The sequence below is a fragment of the Delphinus delphis genome, chromosome 11 (genome assembly GCF_949987515.2).
Source record: "Delphinus delphis chromosome 11, mDelDel1.2, whole genome shotgun sequence".
Lineage (NCBI taxonomy): Eukaryota > Metazoa > Chordata > Mammalia > Artiodactyla > Delphinidae > Delphinus > Delphinus delphis.
In genome coordinates, this window is record NC_082693.1 from 14,652,234 (window position 1) to 14,677,953 (window position 25,720).

The 25,720-nt window shown below is 34.7% G+C and overlaps 1 protein-coding gene across 1 annotated transcript; it reads right to left on the reverse strand.

Moving 5' to 3' along the window:
- Window positions 1-2,781: 2,781 nt before the first annotated feature.
- On the reverse strand, window positions 2,782-11,627 carry RERGL (RERG like). Its single transcript, XM_060026130.1, has 5 exons — window positions 11,543-11,627; window positions 10,376-10,432; window positions 5,977-6,050; window positions 5,342-5,490; window positions 2,782-3,064 (listed from the first exon to the last, which is right to left on the reverse strand). The coding sequence occupies exons 1-5, from the start codon at window positions 11,592-11,594 to the stop codon at window positions 2,782-2,784; spliced, it is 615 nt and encodes a 204-aa protein (XP_059882113.1). The 5' UTR covers window positions 11,595-11,627.
- Window positions 11,628-25,720: the final 14,093 nt, after the last annotated feature.

The following is a 25,720-nucleotide window of genomic DNA, read 5'->3' on the forward strand; positions in this document are numbered from 1 at the left end:
CTTATTCCTTTGTTCCATAGACTCCTTACAACAAGATGTGTCATATCAGATCATCTTGCTAAAAAATCAGGGTATAATAAAGGAAAAAAATTTAATATATACAAATATGAGTAGTATGCTTACCAGAGAAATTTTGAACTCTGACTCATCACAGATACATATGCTATGAAATTAAGATTAAGCTATGATTGAGATTAAGATTAAATCATAGATTAAGCTATGAAATAATTTTCATACCATTTTGACAGTAGAGTTCTTCCATATAACATGGATAAATATGTTATTTTTAATACAAAATCATCCCAGAAGAATCTTTCTTTAACTAGGAAGAGAATTTTAAAGAATGAAGACCAAATCTCTAAGATTATTCAGACAAATAATAAGAACAAAATAAAACCAAAAAAAGATTAAAGTATAAATGCTTAAGCTGATATATATGTACATATACTTACATAGTCAAGATTAATGTCGTAAAAGATTAATAAAATCGCTATAAATAGTTGATCAAAAAAGTATATAACTGAATTTACTAGAATAACTACACAATAAAAGTTTATTTCTCATTTACAAAGCAATCTAATCTGAATATTCCTAGTTGATGAGAAGCACTCCTCACTTAAGCTTGATATGTTAGTGCCAGGCAAAAGAAGACTGGGCCTCATTACAGTTCCACCCAGAGGTAATCATGAAGCTCATCGGTAAAAGGAAATTATCCCATTTGCCAAAGCTTCAAGAAGTACACTTTGCTGTGTACCTCATAACTCAAGAAAGGTATAATGTGGCAGAGAGTCCTAGGCTGTGATCAGTGGTTTCGCCAGTTGGCCAGAGGTATCTGTAAAGAGGTAAGACTGGAAGAACAGTGCCAAGAAGGACTGGAGAATAAGCACGTGAATGGATCTCTCAGAGAGGGCATCATATTTACAGATCTTTATGTATCACTTTAATGCCAACCAGAAAGCATCCACCAATGAGAAGTCACTTTACAACCAAATGGACAAGATGAACTGCCCTACAGATAACCTGCCTTTTTTCTTGACTACCTTTGTGCTTATATGTAATGGACCCATGATAACAGTGGCCTTGGGGGCAGGGATGGGAGCAATGCTTGAGCCCACAATATGGACTTTGTCTCAATATAGCTTCTAAGTTTCCAACCAACCAGCATCAGAAATGGAGCCTCTATCCTGGATATGGCACTATTTCTCTGGGGGCTGAGTGAATGGGTAAACAGGTTACGAGGTTAAACAGGCACCAGGTTAAATGCTGGCATCCAGATTCTGCTGTCTCAGGAGTCTATCATCTGTATTAATATTGAGGAGCGCAGTTCAGTGGAAGCATCCCGACTGTCAACTCTGACCCACGGAGCACAGTCACTAGGAAGCTTGTCTAAGTTGTCTTTGCCTCCTCACCACGGCTTTCCTCACTTCCTTAGTAAAGGAAGTTCCTCTGAATCGTCCCAGAGAACACAGTCAGATGGTAGGTTCTTGGGTCCAATCTACCATAGCAATTCTAACCCCCCCATCTTCATGAACATCTGGACTATTTGGTATACTACCACACAAAGTTCCCTTACTTCCACTCTTTTTACTCTAGTGCATCATCCAGGTTAGATTTCCACAGATCAAAAAAGCTAAATGTTGGATCGTGACTCACGATGAGCAAAACCATGTCAATGACTTAATTCTCTCCTGCCCAGACTAATAGTCTGTGTCACCCTCCCTGACTCCAGTCTACCACCCTCTACTCAAGATCTTCTACATGGTCCACCAGTTAGTGCTCACACATGTTAACCAAGTGTGCACGCAGCATTGCATGTATGCCCAGGTTAACTTCTCCAAAATCTAACCTTACTTATCAGCGATTTGGCTGAAGTTAGGCCTAGGGTTGCAACTTGAAACGCAGCAGGTGACAAGCTCATCAGGGACAGCAGAAGGGATGCTGCAGTCCAGGAGGTGGACAGTTGACCTCTGAAGGAAACTGTACCCAATGTAATCTGAGAAGGCCCAAAATGTTTGTATCTAATACAATATTTCTTTCAGGACAATAAGGCTTTCAAGGTTATATATTTACCAAAGAGTTTTTACTTTTTTCTTTTCCTATGATGTATTGATTTATAAATGAACTTAAAAAAATCCCTAATCTTTTAATCTAAAATGTATCTTAGTTGTACAAGTTAATTTCTCTATGATAATTGCCCTTGTTAGCTTAGCATACAGTAAGGAAAGGCAGACTTTTCATCATCAGACCAACTGTAAACTATGCACTTACGGGTAAGGAATTTAACTTCTTAAGGCCTTAGTTGTAAGTAAAATTTATGTAATATCAAATAATTCACTGGTTTATTATAAAGACACTTTCAAAAATAAATCCATGTATTTCAATTAAATAGATCATGAATTTCACAAATTGATAAGTTAAGCCCTATAATATATTAACTAGATGAATATAACTATATATTTCATTAAAATGATATATATATATAAAATAAAGGTAAATTGAGCCCTGTAGAATGGTAATTTTATAAAATTATATAGTAATCCACCAATAGGTTATACTCATATTATTCTGTGTAATAAAGAAAAGGTTAAGTGTGAAGCAAAATGTACAAGATACAAACAACTAAGAAGGCAAACTATATATTTGAAAACACAGTTGTGGTTCATGGCCAATTATTTCATATCTCTAAGAGAATTTTTTAATTGCATACAAAGGGTAAATTTAATTACCATACAAAAGTTTGAAACTCTCTGATATAATAAATCCCTTAGGATCACATGTCAATTAAACAGATTTCCTTCTCTTTCCAAATACATTATTGATCAGTTTGGCCATGGATTTAGATCCACTGGGTCTTCTCTTTTCTTTGAGTTTGAAGTTTGTCAGGATGCCCTTGATAATTCTGATAAACATCATTTCCACCTCCAGAGATTGCTCTGCTGCAGACAGTTCACAGAATTGGCACCGGTTATCCAATGCCAGTTTTTGCCCTTCTTCCCAGCCAACCTCTCGCACATGACAGAGATCTTGCTTGTTACCCACCAAAAGCACAGCTGATTCCACAGCTCTGAAACACAGATACACAATTCTTTGGCAAGACTGTTTTAACAACTCTTTTTTTTTTTTATTAAGTAGGTTTATATCAAAAAGAATTATGGACGAAAAAAAGAATACTGTGTGTGTATGTGTGTTATTTGTGGTCATGTGTGTGTGTATCTCATTTACTTACAAAAATTAATTTAGATAAAATGTAGTAAATGACACAGAAGCAACAAGGCTCTTAAAGCATAACATTTGAAGTGGTACAAACCTATTCCCGGAATTACGGCTCTGTTTACTAACAAGACATGATTGTAACATTTTCCACTTTCAATTCCCTTATATGTAAAAAAAAAAAAAAAAAAAAAGGGAAAATAGTCCTCGTCACACAGAATGCTCACAGAGGTTAAATGAAGATGTGTATAAAAATCTAGCCCAGTGCCAGGCAATAAAATGTGCTTACTAAGTATTATCTTTCATTTCCTTATCAACTGAAAAAGAAGGACTAACTAATGCCTCTTTACTAATTCAATACTTGTTGCTGTTTGTTAATATTCATTACAGCATACTTTAAAGAAAATTTTACAGTCTCGTGACCTTGTACAATTTTTCTGTTTATTGAAGAAATATATCGCTTTGGTAAGGTAATGTCTTTGGCAAATATCAATATAATCTCCTCGGTTACAGTGTAACATTCCTAAAGCAGAGTTCCATTTGAAGAATACAGTAAGGCTACTAGGTCTTAAATGGCATGGAACTCTGCCAAGATATCGCCTATAGGGAAGAAATGGGAAAATGAAAACAGTCTTCAGGCTGGTTTCATTCACATGACAGTGTGAGCCGTAAGGGAAAAAGCACTGTATGTGTTGGATTTTGAAGTCACTAAGAGTATCTTTTTCTATAGAGTTCAGAAAATTATTGTGAAGAATTAATGGGGAAGAATAAATGAAATATTTTGAAGGGTGAATCACAAATATCAGATGTAATTTTATAAAACAATGCCATAATTTTGCTTTTTATCTACAAATTAGAGACTCTAGTTTACCTAGAGATTGAGAACTGGAAAAACTGAAAATTTATTTTGTCAATATATTAAAAAGTTTGCCTGAAAAATGTCAAATATAGGGATTTTTTAAATATACTTTTTTTGCCTATTCATGAGTGATTCTTTTGATTTGTAAGAATAGAAAGTAGTTTTAATTACTTTCCCTTACCTAAGTTATGGTGCTTAAATATAAGGCATTTAACACTTGAAACAATGGAGGTCCCTCAAAATCAATAATATTATAGGAAATCAGAGCTATGAGGTACCTTAGTAAAATCACATTCTTTTCCCCTACCGTGTTTCTATCAGTTTTATAGTCAGAAAAAGGAGGTCTAGAGATTAAAGGGTTTACCCAAGGTCAATCAGATATAAACAAGAATTTAGATCAAATGACTGTAGGGAAATATAACTTATCAATTATTATCTGATGATTTCTTGATAGTAGGCATTTAAAATAGATATAAAAAGCACAGGTACCAATTTTCAGGTATAATATTGTGCTTTTTTGCTTCCCAGATTAGAATGCTATTTTAGATTTTAAGGGCAAATCTGGTTACGAGCACAAAGAATCCCTTATACCAGCAGGTTAAACAAAAATAAATATTTTAAATGGAAAGGCTAAAACAATAAAAAAAGGAAAACTAAAATGGGAAATTCATAGGTTTAAATTTATAACTACTAATGCAAAATTAGTTTAAGGCACAGTTATGTTTTTCCTTCATAGTCACTTGTGTCAAGACATTAGCAATCGGGAGTCGTTGATCAGCTCTTTGTTTTAGGAGGTGAAATGGAGAAAAAGGTACTCTCATACTTAGAATCTGTAACAGTTTGATTATTCAGTCTATTTTGCTTTGACTGATTGAACAGCTCAATGACTAGGAATTGGATGCCAAGTGTAATAAATCTGGATTTATTTAGTATCCTTCACATTTTTTGTGGGAATGAAAAAGAAAGGTGGAAAGGGAACTATCTGTGTACAGAGGACCATTATTTTGCAAGTGAATGTCATGTTAACAATAGAAGCTGTCTTGTAAAATAGCCATTTACTCGGGGCAAGTAACTGTTTATGTCAGCCAGGATATAAAGTATTCTCATCTTATTCCTTTTACTACATGTGTAACTCCTGTGGAATGGAAGGTGGATCGTTCAGGGCTGTTAAATTTTGTAATTGGAAGCCTGTATTAAACTCTTCCTAATGATGCTTACAGCTCTATGATGATTTACTAAAAAGAAAGGAGAGAGGAAAGAAAAATACCTCACCTTTTACAATGACTAGTCTGTGGCTCCCGAATTCTGTAGATTAGTGCTTTTGCAAAAGCAAACGAAGACCTGTCACTGATGTCATACACAATAATAAACCCATCTGCCCAATGCAGCTCACTTGTGAGGGAAAATTTTGCTTTCTGTGGCTGAAAATAAACCAAGCACATTGAAAGTGGTGGGATCTGATCCCTGTATTTTATCCGTTAGACAGTTAATTAATGGAGACCCATTTCACCTGGAAGAGAATTCAGCAAGCCAAATACTGATATTTTCTAAAATGTAGTCTCTGTTTCTTTTTTATCATCCTCTTTCTTTAAACAAAAGTGATTAAATTTTAAAAAATAAAGAGCTATAATAAAGTTATATCCATCTCATTTGATACCTTTTTTCTAAAAAAACTCTTTTTCTGAAAATTTGATAAGCCCTAATAATTCCATTTAAAATCAATATCCACATATATGTTTGAAAAGAGATGATATTTTCTATCCTTATTAGTAAATGGAATAGGTATTGATTTTTGGTACTAGATTTAAATCAGTAAAAAAAAACCCAGTATTGATAAGGTTTAGCTAAAAAGATTTGAGGGATATCTTCTTCAAATCACAATTGAAAACATATTTTGTTTTACTTACCTGAGAACAAGAGTCATATATTTCTAGATTCAATTGCTTCCCTTCCAAATACAAATGCTTTTTATAGATAGATTCTGAAAAATATGCATATACTCATTGTCAGTATGGAAATCCTCCAGAGTTTAAAAAATGGTCTTATAGGGCTTCCCTGGTGGCGCAGTGGTTGAGAGTCCACCTGCCGATGCAGGGGACGCGGGTTCGTGCTCCGGTCCGGGAAAATCCCACATGCCGCGGAGCGGCTGGGCCCGTGAGCCATGGCCGCTGAGCCTGCGCATCCGGAGCCTGTGCTCCGCAACGGGAGAGGCCACAGCAGTGAGAGGCCCGCGTACCGAAAAAAAAAAAAAAAATGACCTTATATTTGGACCACAGTCCTGCAAATTCAACCAGTCATATTTTAGTTGAGTACTACAGTAGCTTTTCTTTATTGCTAGTGGTCAAAAAACCATATATTTGCTAATGTATATTTCTTACAAATGAACTTTACCACTGTATCTATTCACCTACATGTTTTTCTGCCTATGTACTTATCTTCCATTCTATTACTACGGATGAATTATCTGTGTTTCTATCTAAGGCCAGTCCATTCACTATGAACTAGTTACTATTTCCTCTGACCTGCTGAAAGACATGGCTCCAACAATTCAACCTCTTTCTTCTGCATCATAAAATTTTCCTCTTTATTATATCATTACTAGCAACTGAATTTCTCCTAACTTAACAACACTTTGGATCCCAACTATTGCTCTATTTCTCTGCTGGCCTTTTGGTAAATATCTGTACTCCCTGTGTCCAAATCCTCTCCTTCCATGACCTTCAAATTATTACAATCAGGCTTTAACTCCAATTACTTGACTAAAACTGTTTTTATCAGGGTTATGGTTTTAGACTCAGTGAAAAGTTCTTGATCTTACCTGCCTTGTCAGTAGTATTAGTATAGTTGATCACACCTACCTCCTCAAAATGTTTTTTTCACATGGCTTTCAAGGCAACATACACTCCTGGGTTTTTTCTTTATTCCATATTGCTTTGTATTAAGCTTTTTTATCTGTCCCACAATATCTTCTCTCACTCCAACTGTGATTCTAGTTTATGGATTTCTTCTCTATCTACACTTACTCCCTTGCTAATCTCATCCAGTCAGAGTCTTTATGTAACAATTATTGCTGATAAACCCACTTCTGTAGTCTGGACCTCTTCCCTGGACTCTAGACATCTACCACCACTGGGAGCCTCCAATTAGATACCTGATAGACATCTCAACCTTAACATGCTTAAAATGGAACCTCTGATCTCCCCGCAAAGACTGCATATCCCACAAGTTTCCATTTCATTAAATGACATATCCATAACTAGTCTCACAGGTTAAAAGCCTCAAGGGCATCCCTGATTCTTTCTTTCTCTTACATCCTATATTTATCCTATTAAAAATTCATTTTTACTCTATCTTCAAAGAATATTTTGAATTTGTCTGCCTCTCATCACCTCCTTTGCTCACATTCTGGTCCAAGCCATCATTACTTTTGCCTGTATTATTAGAAAACCTCCTAACTCAGCTCTTCGCTTTATCCCTCCCCTAACTCCCTTCTTGCTCTCAGTTTATTCTCAATCCAGGAGCAAAAGCCAATTTGTAGCCAGATCATGTCACTTGCCTGATCAAATCTCTCCAATGGCTCTCCACCTCACTTAGATAAACCTCAGCTTTTAAAATGCCTGAGAATTTCCCTAGTTATCTAGTCTCCCATGACCCCTATGATCTCAGTAGACCTCTTTGGCTATTGTCTCCCACATTCCTCCACTGAAGCTACACAGTCCTCCATACCATTCCTCACATTTTTCAGAAAGTTCTTTCCTCTGAACTTCGGCAACTGTTTCTTCTACCTGGAATGTAACTGCCCAAATATCTTCATGGCTCAGTTTTTATCACCTGCAGGTCTGTTCAAATGTCTCCATCTCAGCCAGGTCTACCCTGACTACCCTATTTTAAATGACTACACACCACTCCCCTATGCTTTCTTTTCCTTCATAACATTTATCATCATAAGACATTTTATATATATAGATAGATAGATCTATATATAGATATATATATGTATAGATATAGATATATAAATGCATTTTTAATTAGCTGACCCTTCCCTCCAGAATGTAAATCTTATGAAGGCTCGGATATTTGTTCATTACTATAGCCTCTCTACCTAGAAGAGTACCTGCCACATGACAGGTATTCAATAAATATTTGTTGAATGAACGAAGGACTTCGTTTCTGTAACTGCCCCTACAGGGCTTTAATACAAGACCTACCTCTCTCCAAAATTGCATACTGACACAAAATCATGACCCATTCTGGTAAATACTCTGTAACCTGTGGTTAGCAAAATGTAGCGGACGTTTGGGAAAGCCGACTTCAGGAGGTTAGGGATGAATTTTAAAATCCTTCTAGGTTACATTTAATGAAATTTGTTAGTGTTTCGTTAAATCTTAAAATGTCTTCAGACAGTTTATTCTAAACTTTATGAGCTTACTACTGTGAACCATATACTTTCCTTCCAAGACATTTTAAAATACCCACTCTCAAAACTCAAAACCTGCCAGCAGGGGTCACCAGCTCTTAACTTTTTAAAATTTTATTATTTTCCCCTTCTAGCCCTCATTTACAAATGGGGCCATTTTTTTGCTAATTAACCCTCATGTGGTGGTGAACTTTTGCTCATTTGGTTGTCTTTAAGAATGTCTCTAGGTCTTATATTTTTAATAGAGATGTAACAGCCAGAAATGTGTACACTTCATTTGCTTATTTATCTATTGATATATCTATATATCTATTGATATATCTTATAAAGATGATGTTTTTATTTTGTTGTTGCTGTTACTGCTTTTTGTGGGTGTTCTTTTATTTATGTTTTGTTTTATAGTTTTAGAACATTTTCTCATGCCTGACTCCTAGTTTGTGTGTTACCTTTTTTGACTGAGGTTGTTGACCTGAGATATGAAACAATAAGAATTTCTCTTCCTATATATTTCTTCTTTCTATAATCAGTTTTCAAGTGCTTGCCCTAAAACATTTACAATGGCATATGGATTGAAATACTATGTGGGCTACACATAGGAAACAATGAAATACTTTAAAGTTATTTTCTAAAATACTCTAATAATGCTATATCATAAATGAATGCTAAAGATTTTTGTTGTTTATTTCTCATGAAAACACTTCCAATCATAATTTCTTCTTACTCTAAATAAGTATTATTGAACAAAAGAATAATTTCCCTTTCTCCCCATTCTCATATTTCTTAAAATCTTTGTTCTTATTAAAAAAAACCCACAAAACCTTTCCCCACCACACCTTCAGTCAGGTAAGATATTAGTAGCATTATATAGATTAATTGCTGAGCCAAAAATATATTCAAACCTCTGGCAAAATTCCCCACTTATTAATTCCCCACTGTGGCATTTCCCATATGTCATGCTAATTCTGATCAAAATAACAGAAATTTATAGTAGAGTTAGTGAAATGATCTTAAGATTATATCAAGGTGCCCTGGCATCTGTTTTAGAATTTCTCTGAAACTTACATAAGCAACCTAGCTAATTATGATATGATCTTTAATCACAGCATAATTTTCCAGTTATTGTCACATCGTTTTGCAATAAAAATAAGCATTTATTTTGTAGTTACTTGTGCTTTTATAATTAATTTATCTTTATTTTTCAACAGATGTTGCTTTAATTTCAAATTGTTTCAAATTGCTTACAAAAAAATCCACACTCACATGCTCTACAACACTTGGTACAGGCGGTAGGTTCCTCTAGACTGAAACCAACTGGATTTCTAATCCATTTTATTTAACATCAAATTGGATAACTTTTTATCATAAAAGAACAATTAATTAAAATACTTATTTGGGTTTTTCTAACCAACCCATGAATAAATAAATTGCTTAAAAGTGCAAAAATGGGGGACTTCCCTGGTGGTGCAGTGGTTAAGAATCCACCTGCCAATTCAGGGGACACGGGTTCGAGCCCTGGTCCAGGAAGATCGCACATGACGCAGAACAACTAAGCCCGTGCACTACAACTACTAAGCCTGCGCTCTAGAGCCCGTGAGCCACAACTACGGAGCCCGAGTGCCACAACTACTGAAGCCCGCACGCCTAGAGCACATGCTCTGCAACAAGAGAAGCCACCGCAATGAGAAGCCCGCGCACTGCAACGAAGTGTAGCTCCAGCTGATGGCTAGAGAAAGCCTGCGTGCAGCAACGAAGACCCAATGCAGCCAAAAATAAATAAATAAATTTATTCTTTAAAAAGTGCAAAAATGGAAGATTCTATTAAAATGTTTCTCTGATACTAATTATGATGCTGAAGTTTTAAGGTGAAAGAGTCTAAAGTAGTGACTTACCAAAATTAGAAGCATATTCTCCAATAAATCGCTTGGTAAGAAACCTTACTGTAAGGGCTGCAAAACAAAACAAGCTGGATTTGGGGTCTTATCTGTTTTAGGATACAAATAATTTAGCAATGTACATAAGCATCTAGCATCTCAGCTCAAAATTTACTAAGTATTAATGAAGACCTTAAAACTTTACTAAATTCTGGTCTAAGAATTTCCACTGTACAGCCATAAAAATTAGGAGGCTAGAAAGAAAGTCATCTCAGTGTGCTGCCCACTCAAATCACTGCGTAAGTAATTTACAAATGCAAAGACACGTAAGACAACTCACCTTTGTAACAGAGACAGATTTCTCATTAAATATGAGATGCAAGAACTATAACATCTCTATATTTTCTTTATAAAATTAATTGTGGCTCCATGGTGCTGCATGCTAATAGTGGCCAGGACGGTCTCAAGCATTTGCAATTGTTTAAGGAAATAGGGACTTCAAAATCCAGGAAACAGAGGAACGACCTCTAGTGTTGGTTTATCTTATTGCAGCTCCTGGGTCTGGCCCGTTGTTAAGATTCATTAGCCTACGGTGGTTCTATTGGTGGCATGCTTAGTACCATCATAATGTGACCAAATACAAAACAAAAGAAAACAAAAACATAGCTTCCAAGGTCTGGTCTGGGCACCTCTTGCTCATTTCTGGGCATTTAAAAAGCCATGCCCCTCCAAAGTTTTTCTCACTTTGATAATGTGAAAAAATGGCATTTAAAAAATAATTCATAGGTCTCCACGCATCTCTCTCCACCCTTAGTCTCAGGGCAGCAGAATCTTTTCAAGGGCATTGTTTGGCCACTGGTAGGTGTGGAGGCAGGTGTGCTGGAGTGAGAAGTAGGTGGGATAGTGATGGGAGGGATTTCCTGTTAGTCCAATGAATTTCAAACATCAGTAGAACAAGATAAAAATTAATACTGCAAACAGTTATATTCCACAACCTGTATATAAATTTTATATACAGGTAATTGCATTACTTGCTTATAAAGCGAAAACTCCTACTTAAAAATAATATATAGTTATATCAAGTTTATATACATATAATATGTTATAATGTAATACATATCATGTCAATATATTTCTCACTCTTTATGTACTCTACACTATGCCACAGAAAACAACACCACTTACCAGATTTGCCCGTTCCTTCACCACCCAAGACAGCAAGTTTCACATCATTCATCTTGCTTTTCTGCTCCTTCTTGGTCCGTCCTGATTTCTGGAGATATACTGACTTGAGCCAAGCATGTGTTTTCCAAAATCCTTTTTATTATTGCTGCTCTCACTTCCCTAAGGCCAACTCCACCCTATACTCCTACCATCCAATAATAACTTTAAAAATATTTTCCTAGAGTAGTTTTGAACATGTCTCATAAAAAAACAGTGGGCTTACTATTTAGACACAAAGGTTTACTAAGCCAATAGTTAAGAGTTTAACAGAAGTGTAGCTCATCTTCTACTTTCATGTACCTGGAATCTACCTTCTCCTAGAACCTAGAAAGATGATCTCTCTTCATTAAGAAAGTTTTTAGGGGATGGGTAAACATTCCTGTAAATTTCCTTTGAGTGGATCAGTTTTGCTTTTTCTATTAATACCTGAGGCTACATCTTCTTGGGTTTCTCCTGTGAAAGACAAGGGAGAATAAGTTAATTCAATCATGAAAAGAAATGAAAGAAGGGAGAGGATGGCTCTCTTGGATGGATTAGCTCAGGGTTGACAGCAATGCACGTGAATATCCAGCCCATCTTTTTGTGTCATTTGAGGCTCTCAAGGAGAAATATGGGAACCCCAGAGTTTCACTTTTCCAATGTCTTCCTTAAAAAGTAACTTTTCTCTTTCTTTTTAAAAAAGTGTTATACCAATAGACAACAGTAAGATTTCTGGAAAAAAACCATAAAGTAATCAGCCTCATGTTGTTTAAATAGCACTAAACAGGAACATGTCATGTTTCCTTACATAGTACTTTTTTAAAAAGAAAAGAACATTTGGAAGGGGTGTTCTGACATAATTCACTCCTGCTATGAAATAAAAAGGCAAATTTGATATGCACAATTATCACTCTTTTATACTTCTTTTCGTCAATTGTCCCTGCTACTCCAAGTCCCCAAATTATTTTCTTCCCTTTCTTTCTCTTCTAACATGATAGAAATACAGTCCTTTTCACAAAGAAAGAAGAGGGGGAAAAAGGATGCAAAGAAGAATAAAACTAAAAGGGAATGTATAACATTTATATGATAAATTCTCTAATCCTTTACTGAAGATTATAAAACAAGCCTTGAATATGTGGACAAACATGACTAGAAAGACTCAATGTTGTAATTACTGCCAAATTAATCTGCAAGCAAAATGTAATGACAATTAAAATCCCAACAAAGATTGTTTAATTGAATGTGGACAGCCTGTTTTGGAAAAGAAAATATGTAAGAATAATTGAGAAATTTTAAGGTAAAATAGTAAGAAAATACCTTTTATGAGCCAAATCATACCAAAAAATAATTAAATGCTACTTTATTAGAACTGGATTGATATGCTCATTAATAGAATAGCTATTTGAGTATAGAAATTAAGTACATAGAAATTAATTTTATTATAAAGTTTTTAATATGTGCTATCATTAAATTGCATTGATATTATCAGAAAAAGTCACTGAATGATAAGTTATATTTGTACCTCACATGCAGAAAAATGAATTATGAATATTAAAAACCTTAGCATGAAAAACTAGAAAAGGGTCAAATTGACATATATATGGGAATCTTCCAAATAATCTCGAGGAGGGTAAAGTCTTCCTAGGCAAAAAATGAATCCAAAGACAAAGGAAAAATACATATAGAAAAAAATAATCCAGTGACTTTTCATAATTGAACTTCAAGTGTCAGTTATGTTAGTCCCATGGGATTATTTACCAAAGTGAGTGCATATGTCGATTTATTAATAGCACAATAAGTATCTACATACAAATGGATCATTTTTAATCAGAATGGAGGTACTCATCTCACCTCTAATTATAATGCAAGTTACTGAGGCAATTAAAGTTCTAGCAGAAGCAAATGTTTTTAAGATGGAATTACTTCTGGATACTTTTATGTGCTAATATGGAAATTCATCATGGAAGAGTAGTGGATTTTTTTAAGAAGAAGAAAATGCTATTCTAATCTCACAAAGCACATGTTTTCAAACAGCTAACAGATTTAAACTGCATTGAAGTGTACGAACATTTGCACATTATATTGGGGTTAGGTAAGGAATCTAAAGGGAAAATTTTACAGAAACAACAACAACATTTGATTGCTAAGCTCTGTTTTTTTCTGTTCTCAAAGCACTTTTTGCAATTCATCATGGCACGAATAGCACAGGTAACATTCCCAGCCAGAGATCAGAAGCAATTTCTCTGCCATCACAAATCCTCCAAAACCTCTTCCAAAGAAATTATTCAAATCCAGACATTTACTCTAATAACCAAATGATGAAGATATTGCAATAGTGGCTACAATACAAAACTTCCATTAATATGAAAAGTAGTTACTATGAAGCAGAGTGCTTTCTTGTTTGCTAGTATTGTAATAAAATACTTTATACATTAAATTCAATTTACAGAAAAAGATAAAGTTTGATAACTTTTGTAGTAGAATTTGTAACTGGACATAATCCTCATCGTAATAAAATTCACCTTTATGAACTAGTATTGTTCTATGTTACAATAAACATTTATGTATTAATATATTTATAAAATATGATTTTTTCTCTATGATAAGTGTGTGTGTGTGTAAATTGCAACTGAACAAGGTAAAGATGTTTATATCATCCCCAACCAATTTAAAAACTCAGTTGACATCATTAATAGAATTGACCTATGACACTCATGCCTTTATTATTCTAAATCACTTTTACAACAAGCTTTGAAAGATAATCTTTCACTAGGGTATCAAATTCTAAAGAAATGTTTTATTCAATATGTAATGTTAGTAATTAACTAAATTACACGGGCTTTCTTGGTAAAAGAAAAATGATGAATACTTCACCAATTTTCAAGGGTTTTCAAAGCATATGTGAGACTAAATAATTGAATGGCTTTGCTAATTTTTCTCAGCATGTATACTTATAATTGCAATTATCTTTTGAAGGTAATGATTCAGTATTTATTTTACTCTTTTAAATTATTCTTGAGGTGTTTATTGTTTCATAAGGTTTTAGTTTCCCGCTACGTTTATAATAGTTAAAACATGATAGCTAACAGTAATTACGACTCAGCTAGTCACCCTCTTTGTCTCCTCTACAAATTTATGTCATCTTTCCACAGACACGAGAAATCTTTGAAGCTACTTTAGTTCTCCTCAAAAGTCGTAAGTAGGCTAAAATTTTAGTTAGCTCTTTCTTAATCACTTGAAGTTGGCCAGTAGATACAAAAGCATGGTCTTCAAAAACAGTCTTCCTTCTGTAACACAGCTGCTGCAACAGGAAGCCTGATTGAGTGCACATTCTGCAGAAATAATGAGTTTAAAAAGCTGAACAAGGCAGATGTGAGAAAAATGTCGCTCATATTTTCTCGACTCCTTTCATTACCCTTTAGAAATAAATATTCCAAAATTAAAATTAAATTTTCAGAATTAAGATTGCTGTGTTGCCATAACATCTTACGGAAAAACCCGAACAAACTTTTCGGCCAACCTAATATATGTATACGTGTGTGTATACACACACATGCATATCTATCTATCTATCTATCATCTATCTATATGAGACCCTATTGTCTCTGTTCCTCTAGAATACTCTGACTAATAAAACTTCCAAGAAGAAATTTTATTCTAATAGTATACTTTGAGTTGTAGTTTGCTCAGGGTGACACAAAGAGTAAGTATTGAAGCCAGGTTGGCACAAAGCCTGCAGTCTTTCCAATATAACACCCTGCCACCCACCACAAATCTCCCCTTTCCCTGCTCCTTTGTTCTTATGTGAAGTAGACTCTTCCCTCTCCGATATTTTTTGCAAAATTCCGATCACCTATGCTTTAGCCTTAATGATGTCATTCTAACAGGTTTATGATACGTGTTTACATTTGGCTTTTTTCTCTTACCCATCTCCTTGGCTCTTTCTCAGAAGTTGAGCCGAGCCCATTAGAGTGCCCTCTCTTTATATTCATAAAGTCATGGTTAATTTTTTAGGAGTAAATGTAATTGAATTTTTTTCACATTTGCTTTATATCAAGCATTTTCTTCTATGATTTCTACTACTCAAAGGTTTTGAAATGGCTTTCTTACATTTCTGTCAATGCTATATTACAAAGAAAGCTATGTCCTGCATTAGATTGCTTTTGCTGCAAACTAATTACCACCAACTTAACGACAAAACAACACATACTTATTATTTCACAGTTTCTATAGGTCAGAAGTCCAGGCAACTGAATATTCTGATTCAGGGTCTCATCAGGCTGCAACCCATGTGTCAGCTGGGGCTGTGATCTTCTCTGAAGCCCTACTGGTGAAAGAGCCATTTCCACTTTTCTTGTGGCTATAGGACTCTGGCTCCTCTTGTTTTTTTCTGGTTGACATCCAGTGGCCTCTCTCAGCTTTTGGAGGCTACCTGCAGTTCCTTGCCACATGGTCTTGTCCATATGCCCATGAACAACGTGGCAGCTTACTTCTGCAAAGCCAGCAGTGGAGGGCCATCTCTCTAGGGCATGCTAGCAATACAAAGATAGATAGATAGATAGATAGACAGATTGATCTTGTGTGTGTGTAGCAGTGGATCTTATATATATATATATATATATATATATATATATATATATATGTCTTGTAACATAATTATTGGATGGATATTCCATCACTTTTGTTGTATTCTAGTGGTTAGAAGGATAGAGGATTATACAAGCGTTTAAATCACTGGGGATCACCTTAGGGCATATGTGTCACATGCCCTAACACTTTATTTGATGCTACTCCTGAACAAAGCATACCTTTATCGCATTTTATTTACAGATGTAAGTATTAATGGTGACAAGATCACATTTCACATTAATAGATAAGCATGTAGGTACATAACTATTGTTTAATGTGGTAATCTGCGTCAGAGTGCTCTATATAATTCCATTGGCCAGTTATGTCTTGGAATTTTTATCCTAAGAAAATGAATTCATAAACCAGCATTTGAAAAATGAAGTATTTTTATTTGCATTATTTTATTAGCTAGGGTCAGAAAGCAAGCCACACTGGCTATGAGGTGCTCCAGACAGCGAGAAAAGCATGTGCTATCCTTCTTGTTCCTTCCATCTGGGTAAGTCATCCATTTTGAAAATAAAAGAGCAGAGTTGACTTCATTTCAAAAGTTCAAGAAATATGCATTAATTGCCTACTATGTGGCAGATACCTTACTAGGGCACAGAGAGTAAGAAAGGAAGATAAATAAAATCATCTTCTGGCCTTGAGGAAGATTTAATATTTGTATATCAATTATAAATTGAAGTAAACATAGGGTGTCATGGGTGCACAGATAAAAGAAACCTAGCTAAATTCTAAAGGGATAGTATAATAGGCTGAATAATAGCCCTCAAAGATATCAGGTCCTAATTAATTTCTGGAACCTGTAAATGTTAAGTTATATAAGAAAAGTTATCTGCAACTGTGATTAAGTTAAGAATCTTGAGATGCAGAGATTATCCTAGATTATCAGGGTGAGCCCTAAATGCAATCACAAGTATCTTTATAAGAAGGAGGCAGAGGGATATTTGACAGGAGAAGATAATGGGACCACAGAAGCAGAAATTGAAGTAATGCAGCCACAAGCCAAGGAAGGCTGGAAGACACCAAAAACTGGAAGAAGCAAGGAATGGACTCTCCCTTAGTGACTGAGGGAGCAGGACCCAGTGGACACCTTGATTCCAACCCAGTGAAACTGATTCTGGACTTCTGACCTAAGTAGCTGTAAGAGGATACATGTATGTGGTTTTATGCCACAACATTTGTAGTAATTGCTTACAGAAGCCATAGGAAACTAGTAGAGAAGGTATTATAGACAGAGAAAAGCTTGAGCACAGTCAGGAAAGGAGGAAGCAGATGAGAGATACTGGACACTGAAAAACCTCTGCATTACTTGAGAGCAAAGAATGAGTGAAAATGGTGGGAGCTGAGGCTCATTTAAAAGACAAGGAGAAATCAGAGTGGCCTTATACACCATACTAAAGACATTATCCTGTAGGCATAAAGAGTTATCAAGAATTTTTAAGTAGGAGAGAAATGCTTTATTATTTATTTATTATTATGTATTATTTATTATTATTATCTATTATTTATACTCTACTCTGTAAAGTAATATAAAATACGGTTTGGAGATAGTGCAATAAAGGAGGTAAAAGAAGCTGAAGAAGTAGAAGCAGGAACACCTCTTAAAAAGCTATCTTATATTTTCAAAGGTTCTGAGTTAGAGCAGCAATGAGATCAGAGGAAACTTGTTTTGAGAAATACGTAGCCAATAAAAATAAGAAAATCTGGAGAGGTAGTATGAGAAAGGCAGTAAACCTTAGATGAGTAGCAAATTCTGATTTAAATGATTAGGTTGAGAGTAGTGTCATTAACAGGTTTTTGTTGTTTAATTTCACTATGAGAAGCAGTTTGAAGGAACAGACGCTTTCATTTTTAGACATGTTAAGTTGAAGGTACCCTCGGGGCTGTGCAGTAGTGAGTTGGCTGTACAAGTCTAATGCTAGTGAGAGAAGACGCAGAGCTGGTAGAACATGCAGTTTGTCTTATCAATAAATTTTCAGTTCAGAGTTAAGATTTTTGGTTTTTTTCTGGACAGGGATTTCAAATTGATGTATGAAAGATTTTTTGAAAAAGCACCCACTTTGATCTCTGGAGAAGAGAGAAAGATGTTCACATAGACTTTTCTTTTCTACATTTGGTTTTTTAGATGGTTTCTTAAACCAAAGTGCCCAAGATATTTTGGAAATTCTAAAAAACATATTAAGTAAAATACTTCTGCTTATTTTAACAACCCCTTAAATAGGCATTATAGATCGTATTCTTCCCCGTTTATAGGCATGCATGCTGAGTCTCAGAGGAGATTTTAAGTATGCAACTCAGAGAAACACTCTTAGTAAGTAGAAGTTAGAATGTAAGCTACAGTTTCTTTGATACATAATCCCAGTGTTCTTTCTACTCCACCCTACTGTCTCTTGGCTTTAAGATATTTTTTCTCAAATCTAAATGATTCTTCTTAACATTTGTTGAAGCTGATTTTTTTATCAGCTTTTTAGTACTATGTAACAAAACAAAAATGTGACAGAAATCAATTTTACAAACTATAGCCCTATAATATATAGCATAGCACTTACCATATAGCAGGTCTTACAACTGTCATTCATTCATTGTTGTCTGAAAATCTGAGTGTTCACAATCAAACCAAGGTTAATTGCTGAATTTGTATTTTAATAGATGAGATGTATATAGCCAAGTTATTATTCTAACTTCCGTTACAGAGAGATCCTTTGTTTCTGATAGACATTATCTATTTATCTAAGCAAATATTTGTGCTCTGTCACTCTTATAATTAAGTTCTTCCCAAAGGAACTCCAGCTGAGAACAGAAACCTTCCCATGAGAATCTGAAACAGAATTTCCTTTTGCAAATCTGTGTAATCTCGTGGTCCTTATTCTTAGACTTGTTTTCCTTATTCAATGATGACATTATTTAGCTATGTTCCATACAAGTTGCAAACAGAACTGTATTTTGTTATAGGAATCTTTGAAAATACAATCACAAAAAGTATATTTGATCAAGAAAGAACACTGACAGTTGCCTTCCTCAAGAAAATGGTTTTTACACGTTACCAGTGCCTTGTTTAGTTTTCTGCCCTATATGTACACATTTTTAAAAACCATTTCTACCACTAGCCTGGTTCCTAAGAGTTTGGATTTGTTCCCACTCTTTGCTGTCTACCTGATTTAAAATTGTCATAGTGACCATTTGGGGAATTTGAGTTGGGCAGTAGTTCTCCACTGGACTTTAGGCCTGGACAAGCCAGCTGCTTCTCAGGGACTCGTCTCTGTGGCTGGGATTCACATACCCACCTCCATCTCAACCAAGCATAGCCCTCATTCTGGGTTGCTCTATACCTTAGTGATCACTGATAACAAGTAAGCTTTAATATTTCAAGTCCTGCTGAATCTGAACAGAATTAATATACAGAAACAAAAGACGTTCAAAGATGTTCAGGACACCATTAATGGTAATAACCCCAGGGCTAATCAGTGGTAATGAAAATGAATGAGAAATTCTGAGAAATATTTGTGAAAATTTGTTTGCAGAAACAGAGTGGCTTAAAGATGATAAAATTTTTACGGTCTGTAATATGGCGATACTAACTGCTTTATTAACAGGAGTGGGGAAATCGAGAAGAAAAGATCATTTAAATTCAAGACATATTCTATTTGAGAGTAAGCTGATTATTTCAATAGCTATTAAATTTATTAAGTAAGAAATATATTTCATAAGATCTCAGTGATATTACTCAGTTTTAGAAAAGGGAAAACAGGAGTGTCTGGATGTGAATATGAACTAGTTTTTTAGATAGTTCCTATGAAGAGATGTTTTATTTTTTAAAGATATATTTATTCTAAAACTTTCAGATATTTAACTATTCCACTTATAGTGCATATATACCTCTTATTTAGTATCCCTCAAAGTCTTTTCCCAACAGGTTAGGTTCTGGTAAAATAGTTTTCTCCAGAGGGCAGGACTTGTTAAGAAGAACAGAATGATCTGGCATATTTCAAAATGGTTCCTTGTCCTCTCCTCTTGCCAGAGGGCTATTTTTTTCCCTCGGGTACACACTGTAAGAATCTGATAGAGCTCCTGAGAGTAAAACTCACAAAAACATAGGGGCTTCCCTACAACTGGGTTCCCCTGGAGATTTTTACTGTCACACTTGTCTACACTGAGCCCCCAGCAATTCATTAGTTACAGTTCAGGTTTTTCTATCACGGCACTGGTTCCCACAGAGATTTCTGCTTGTGGGTTTCTGTTCTGGTAAGTTGTGATTCTCTGTATTTGCCTGTCTGTCTCTTTAATTTTGGTGCATTGGTTTGCACTGTGACCTCATTTTTCTGATGGATCTAAGAAAAGTTGTTGATATTTTAGTTTGTTCAGCCTGTTACTTGTTAGGAGTGAGTGGTGACTTCTAATCTTCTTATGTACATATGAGACCCCTATATTTCCTTTTAAGGGAAAAAACATTGGTAACAGAAATCTATATAGTATGCTGGTTGAAATGGACAGGGCAATTATTATTATACTATTTTACAGTTGCTAAGAAGATTCTGGGAGGGATTAAATAATTACCCCATGATTACACATCAAAAATCAGCAAATCTATGCTTTCAACAAGCTTTGGGATTAATATTACACTTTAGACTTTCTTAGAAAAGGGAAAGCACATTTATAGAATTTCCAACATTTCTTAAGTTGGAATACATATTTTTCAGATAGCTGCCATCTTGTAAGTCACCAGTCAAGAACTCAAATGCATTTAAGTATTAGGCAAGTAAAACAAATGTGTGAAATGACATGAAATGGACTGAGATAAAGCAAAGGAGGTTCTGCACATGATGGTGAACTGAGGAGTGAATGCCTACCCCCATTTAAAGGTGTTCAAGCACAAATTTAGGGGAAAAAAAACAAGCTAAAAATTCTCTGGCTGGGCTTGTGCCCCAAGTCACAGTTTTTAAAAAGCTCTGTAAGTAATCAAATTTTCTTTTCTTGATGAATTTTTAAATTTTTAAAACGATATGACATAATTAGATTATAAGTTTCATTTTGAATGCACCCAAACATAAGAAATCAAGATTTATGCCCTCAAACTACTCTATTGGTTCAAATCCAGGACTAAAATATCTCACAGAGAAAACCAAAAAAGAAAATGAATACATTACCAAAAATAAAGTTGAAGATAAATTATAAGACAAGCTAAAAATAAAACATATGGGAACCAAACAAACATACTTATCGTGAAGGGAATCTGATTATGGGACTAATACCCTTTTAAAATATTTTGTAGGTAAAAATATAACATGCACTTTTGCAAACCCTACCTCATTTAAACCTCACAATAATGATATCAGTAATATAGTTCTTTTTCTTAATCCTTAAAATTACATGGTATTACTATCATCAGTTTTTACAGTCCAAGTGACTTTTTTTAGATTTATCTTCATCATACAAATGCCTATTATATTTCAGATCTTCCCTACAGAATAATTCCCTTCTCCTGAAATTATATCCTTGTAAGTTCCTTTAGTAACAATCTATTGGAAGTAAGCTGTATGCTTATTTTGTCTGAAATTGTCTTTACTTATCTCTTGTTCTTGAGAGAAAATTTCTTTGAATATATTGGTTGGTATGTATTTGGCCTCTGAAGTGATCATACCATTTTATTCTGCCTTTCATTGTTGCTATTGCTACTGTCAGACTTTGAAGGTAATCTCTATTTGCTCTCTGGCTTTTTTTCCTCTAGGATCTTTATCTTGCACTTGCTGTTCTTCAATTTTATGATAATGTGTTTATGTCTGTATTTTGTGTAACTTGTTTTGTTTGGGATTTCTGTGTTTTTATTCAATTATATAAAGTCCATAGCTAATATTTATTTAATTACAGCCTCTCAACTTTTTATTTTATTCTTCTGGAACTCAACTGGATATGTGTTAACATTCTCTTTAGATGTACTATGACATTTAACCTCTGTTTCATGTATTTCTCTTTTAATATTTGCAGACCATACAGTATTCTATGTAGCTCCTTCAGATCTATATTGCAGTTCACTAATTTTCTCTTCAGCTCCTATTTATCCAGTTCATTAAAATATATGTGATATTAAGAATGGATGATTTATGACATGTTAGTAAAGATACTACTTATAGGATTTAGGGAAAACAACAAAAAAAATCTGGGAAGAGTTACTATACCTAAGCCTGAAGGCATAAGAGAAGACAGCAGTCTTAAGAAGCTATAAAAAAAAGCTGCTTGGACAGCACAACCTAACAAGATTTCCGATCTTTGTAGAATGATATAGCCAAGCCAAAGCAACCCAGCAGAAAGCGATACTGGAGGACAGTACTTCAGCCTCATTCTTCTGCCACCTTCCAGTTTACTGTAATTTACTACAATGGGTCCCATTGGTGTAACCCAACCAAAAGCCAGAGGGCAAGAAAGCAAGCCAATACAATTCATTCATTCTAGTCAGTATCTCAAGGCACAGAACAAAGCAGAAGAAAATGGAGGAGCAAAGAGAAAACATCCAGCACAATGGGACATGTCATGATTACCTTAGTCTATGTAGTATTTTTGATTAAAGCTCTATATATGATCACTTTTTAAATTGTTCTTTTCGAAGGAACAAAAAAAGAAAAAGCAAGTGCTGCCATTGTATTGTATGACAGAATGTTCCTTCAGAAATGTTTTAGTCATTCAACACAGAGATCTGATATAGTCCTAAGTGTCACTCACCATTGAGGTCAAGAGGTTCATTAAAGTACTGGGGTAAAGTATATATTAGATTTATTCACTAAGGCATTCAGTTTTGGAATGAATGTGGCAAACTTTTCTTTTGCAGAAAGATAAAAGTCTAGTACTCACCTGTTTCATCTTTATTTTTTATTTATCCCTTCAGTTGCAATTATCATCATTGTTATCATCATCAAAACCTCTGTGTGTGACTGAATTTAAAGTTAAGGAAAGCATTTCAATATTTTTTCATGTAAGATAATCTAGAATAATGCCAGACAATTAGGATAGTTAATTTTATTCTCTGACTTAAATTCTAGTTTGTCACAATACACTAGTTTAAAAGTGTAATCCTTAAATATTCTCAGTGCAGCTTCAAAAAACCTAAAATCTGGACTCATGAAATTAATTGCTCTTTCCTTCGCTTAATCATTTTTAACTCTGATCCAAATAAGCAATCTAAATATATCTGTGAAAAGATAATTATGCCAGTTAGATTTAGTTGATCTAAAGACTTAGAGCCCAGTAAATTACTCTTTATATATTGCTAATTCAAATGTTTTGTAATGTTTAGAGTTTAATTTATATTGAGTATTTTAACTTAATTTTTGTACGAATAGAGGACTAAAAGTCTACGGTTTTTAATAGGAGACTCTCTCTTTAATTCCCAATTCCAGCTTAGTAGGAGAGCCAAAGAACATGAGTAAATTCCAGCATCCATTGTTTCAAAGACCTATTATAAACATATCTAATACTTATTCACACCTTACCCTTTTTCCTGCCTGTTTCATATCAGTTCTCACACTTCCTCTTTTCTGCAAACCACTGACATTTTTTAAACACTCTGCTTTAGGCCTTGGCTCTGATATATGTAATTTCTGATCCAGTTTTTGCCTTCTGGCTCATAGTTTGTCTCGATCCAAAGCATGATCGTATTTGAGACAAATTCCCAACTAATTCACATATCAGATTTGGCCTTTGGCAAGTCTCATGAGTGCTTCTTAGTGTGGCTTCTGTGAATACAGACCACCATGTTTAGAACCAAAATCTCTCCCAGCTTTAAGTCTAACAGATTCAGATTTTTAACATTATCAAGTCCTCTATTTTGTAGATCGACAAGACTTGGAAAACAAATAAAAACCGTTAACATCATTTCAAATCGGCAAGTTGCCTATTCTACAGAAAGTATCTGATCTGTGGGTGAAAATTTCCTGTTAAGTAGTTTACAGAAAATATGCTGATAAAGTTGACCTTTTCTACAGCAGGGCAATCTCAAGAGTATGCTGTGTTTCATAAAATGACCCCTGAGATAACAGAAGATCCAAAAAAAATGTGTAGAGGTTAAGAACATATATATGTGTGTGTGTGTGTATATATATATATATATATATATATATATATGTATATATATATATATATGTATAACTGAATCACTTTGTTGTAGAGCAGTAATTAACACAACACTGTAATTCAACTATACTTCAATAAAAAATAAATTTAAAAAGGAATCAAAAGTAAAGAAAAATCCTATATATACTATATCCCTTGAAGTTTTTATCACATGACTATGAAATATAAGCTAGAAATCAATAAACTCTCTTCTACAAAAAAAAAAAAGTGTAGAGGTTAAAAAATTAAACTGAATTCTCAGCATCCACCAGTTATAACTATACAAATTTGGAAAATTTTCTTAACCTTTTTTTTGTATCAGTTTTTTCATGTATAAAATGGGTATAATAAGAGTGATTCTGTCAAGGGGCTGATGGAGGAATAAGTTAATGCATAGAAGTAAGCACTCAACAAGTGCCACCTCATTATGATTTCACAGTTCCTTCTAAATTTAGGAGCCTTATGATTCCCCAAGCCTCTAGTTTCCTATGACAGGCTGAGAGATTTTCCTGTTCTTCTATTCTTCTAGCAAAGGGGAAAAACATATTGTATCAAAAGACACAATAACAAACAAACAGATATTTACTCTGAGTTCTGGATTGTGAGTGTTTCTATAGGATCTACTATTTAAAATGACAGAAGACATGGATGACACATCTACATGATCTGTCCCAGATGACAGTATAGTAAGTGCAACTTTTGCTGGCTTTGGGGGTAAAAGCCCTATAAACTTCTATGCAATACATTTACAACCTCAAGCCAAGATTATACCTGGAAAAATGATTTTCTCTTAAGTAGGGATCCAGACACTTTAGTGCATCTAAACTCCTGGAAAATTTGTTAAAACGCAGTTCCCAGGGCTACAACCCAACCTACTTAATAGTAATTTCTGCAGAGTCTGGCCTCAAGAAAATGAATTTTACCTCCGGGTTGGGACACACAATTTTAAGGGCACTAGCCTGCTGTGGCCCTCTTTGCATGGCAAAGCAATAAAGCTATTCTTTTCTACTTCATCCTCCCCCACAAAAATGCATTTTAACATGTACCCTAGGTAATCTTGAAGCAGATGGTAGGTGGCTCCAATGTAACTGGAAAACACTTCTCAGGGTGCTGTAACTAAAGTCCCAAGTAAATGAGATGCCTATGGAGACCTAATAAGAGTATTTATTCAATTAACCCATTTGTAAACAGAGACTGGTCCACCATTCACACATGCTTTCCAGTTCCCAAAGTAATGCCTGCCCAAGTAAATTCTATGGCCATTGCCCTAGAAGATGATGCATCTGGTTGGTGGAGTGGGATGTTCCTCAGTTGTATTTTATACAGTGAGCATGGGAAAGATGGAATGATGGGCCATTTTGCATATTTGGAGTGTCTGAGGAATTGAGAACTCATACTACTTAATGTAGTAAATCAAGGAGGAGAGTT

Excerpts from the sequence above, each read along its gene's own strand:
- RERGL (XM_060026130.1), bottom strand. The coding sequence starts at position 11,594 with ATGAATGATGTGAAACTTGCTGTCTTGGGTGGTGAAGGAACGGGCAAA. Across the intron at positions 6,051-10,375 it reads AGAATATGCTTCTAATTTTG|AATCTATCTATAAAAAGCAT; the intron begins GTAAGTCACTAC and ends CATATTTTTCAG. Across the intron at positions 3,065-5,341 it reads CAGACTAGTCATTGTAAAAG|AGCTGTGGAATCAGCTGTGC; the intron begins GTGAGGTATTTT and ends TCTGTGTTTCAG.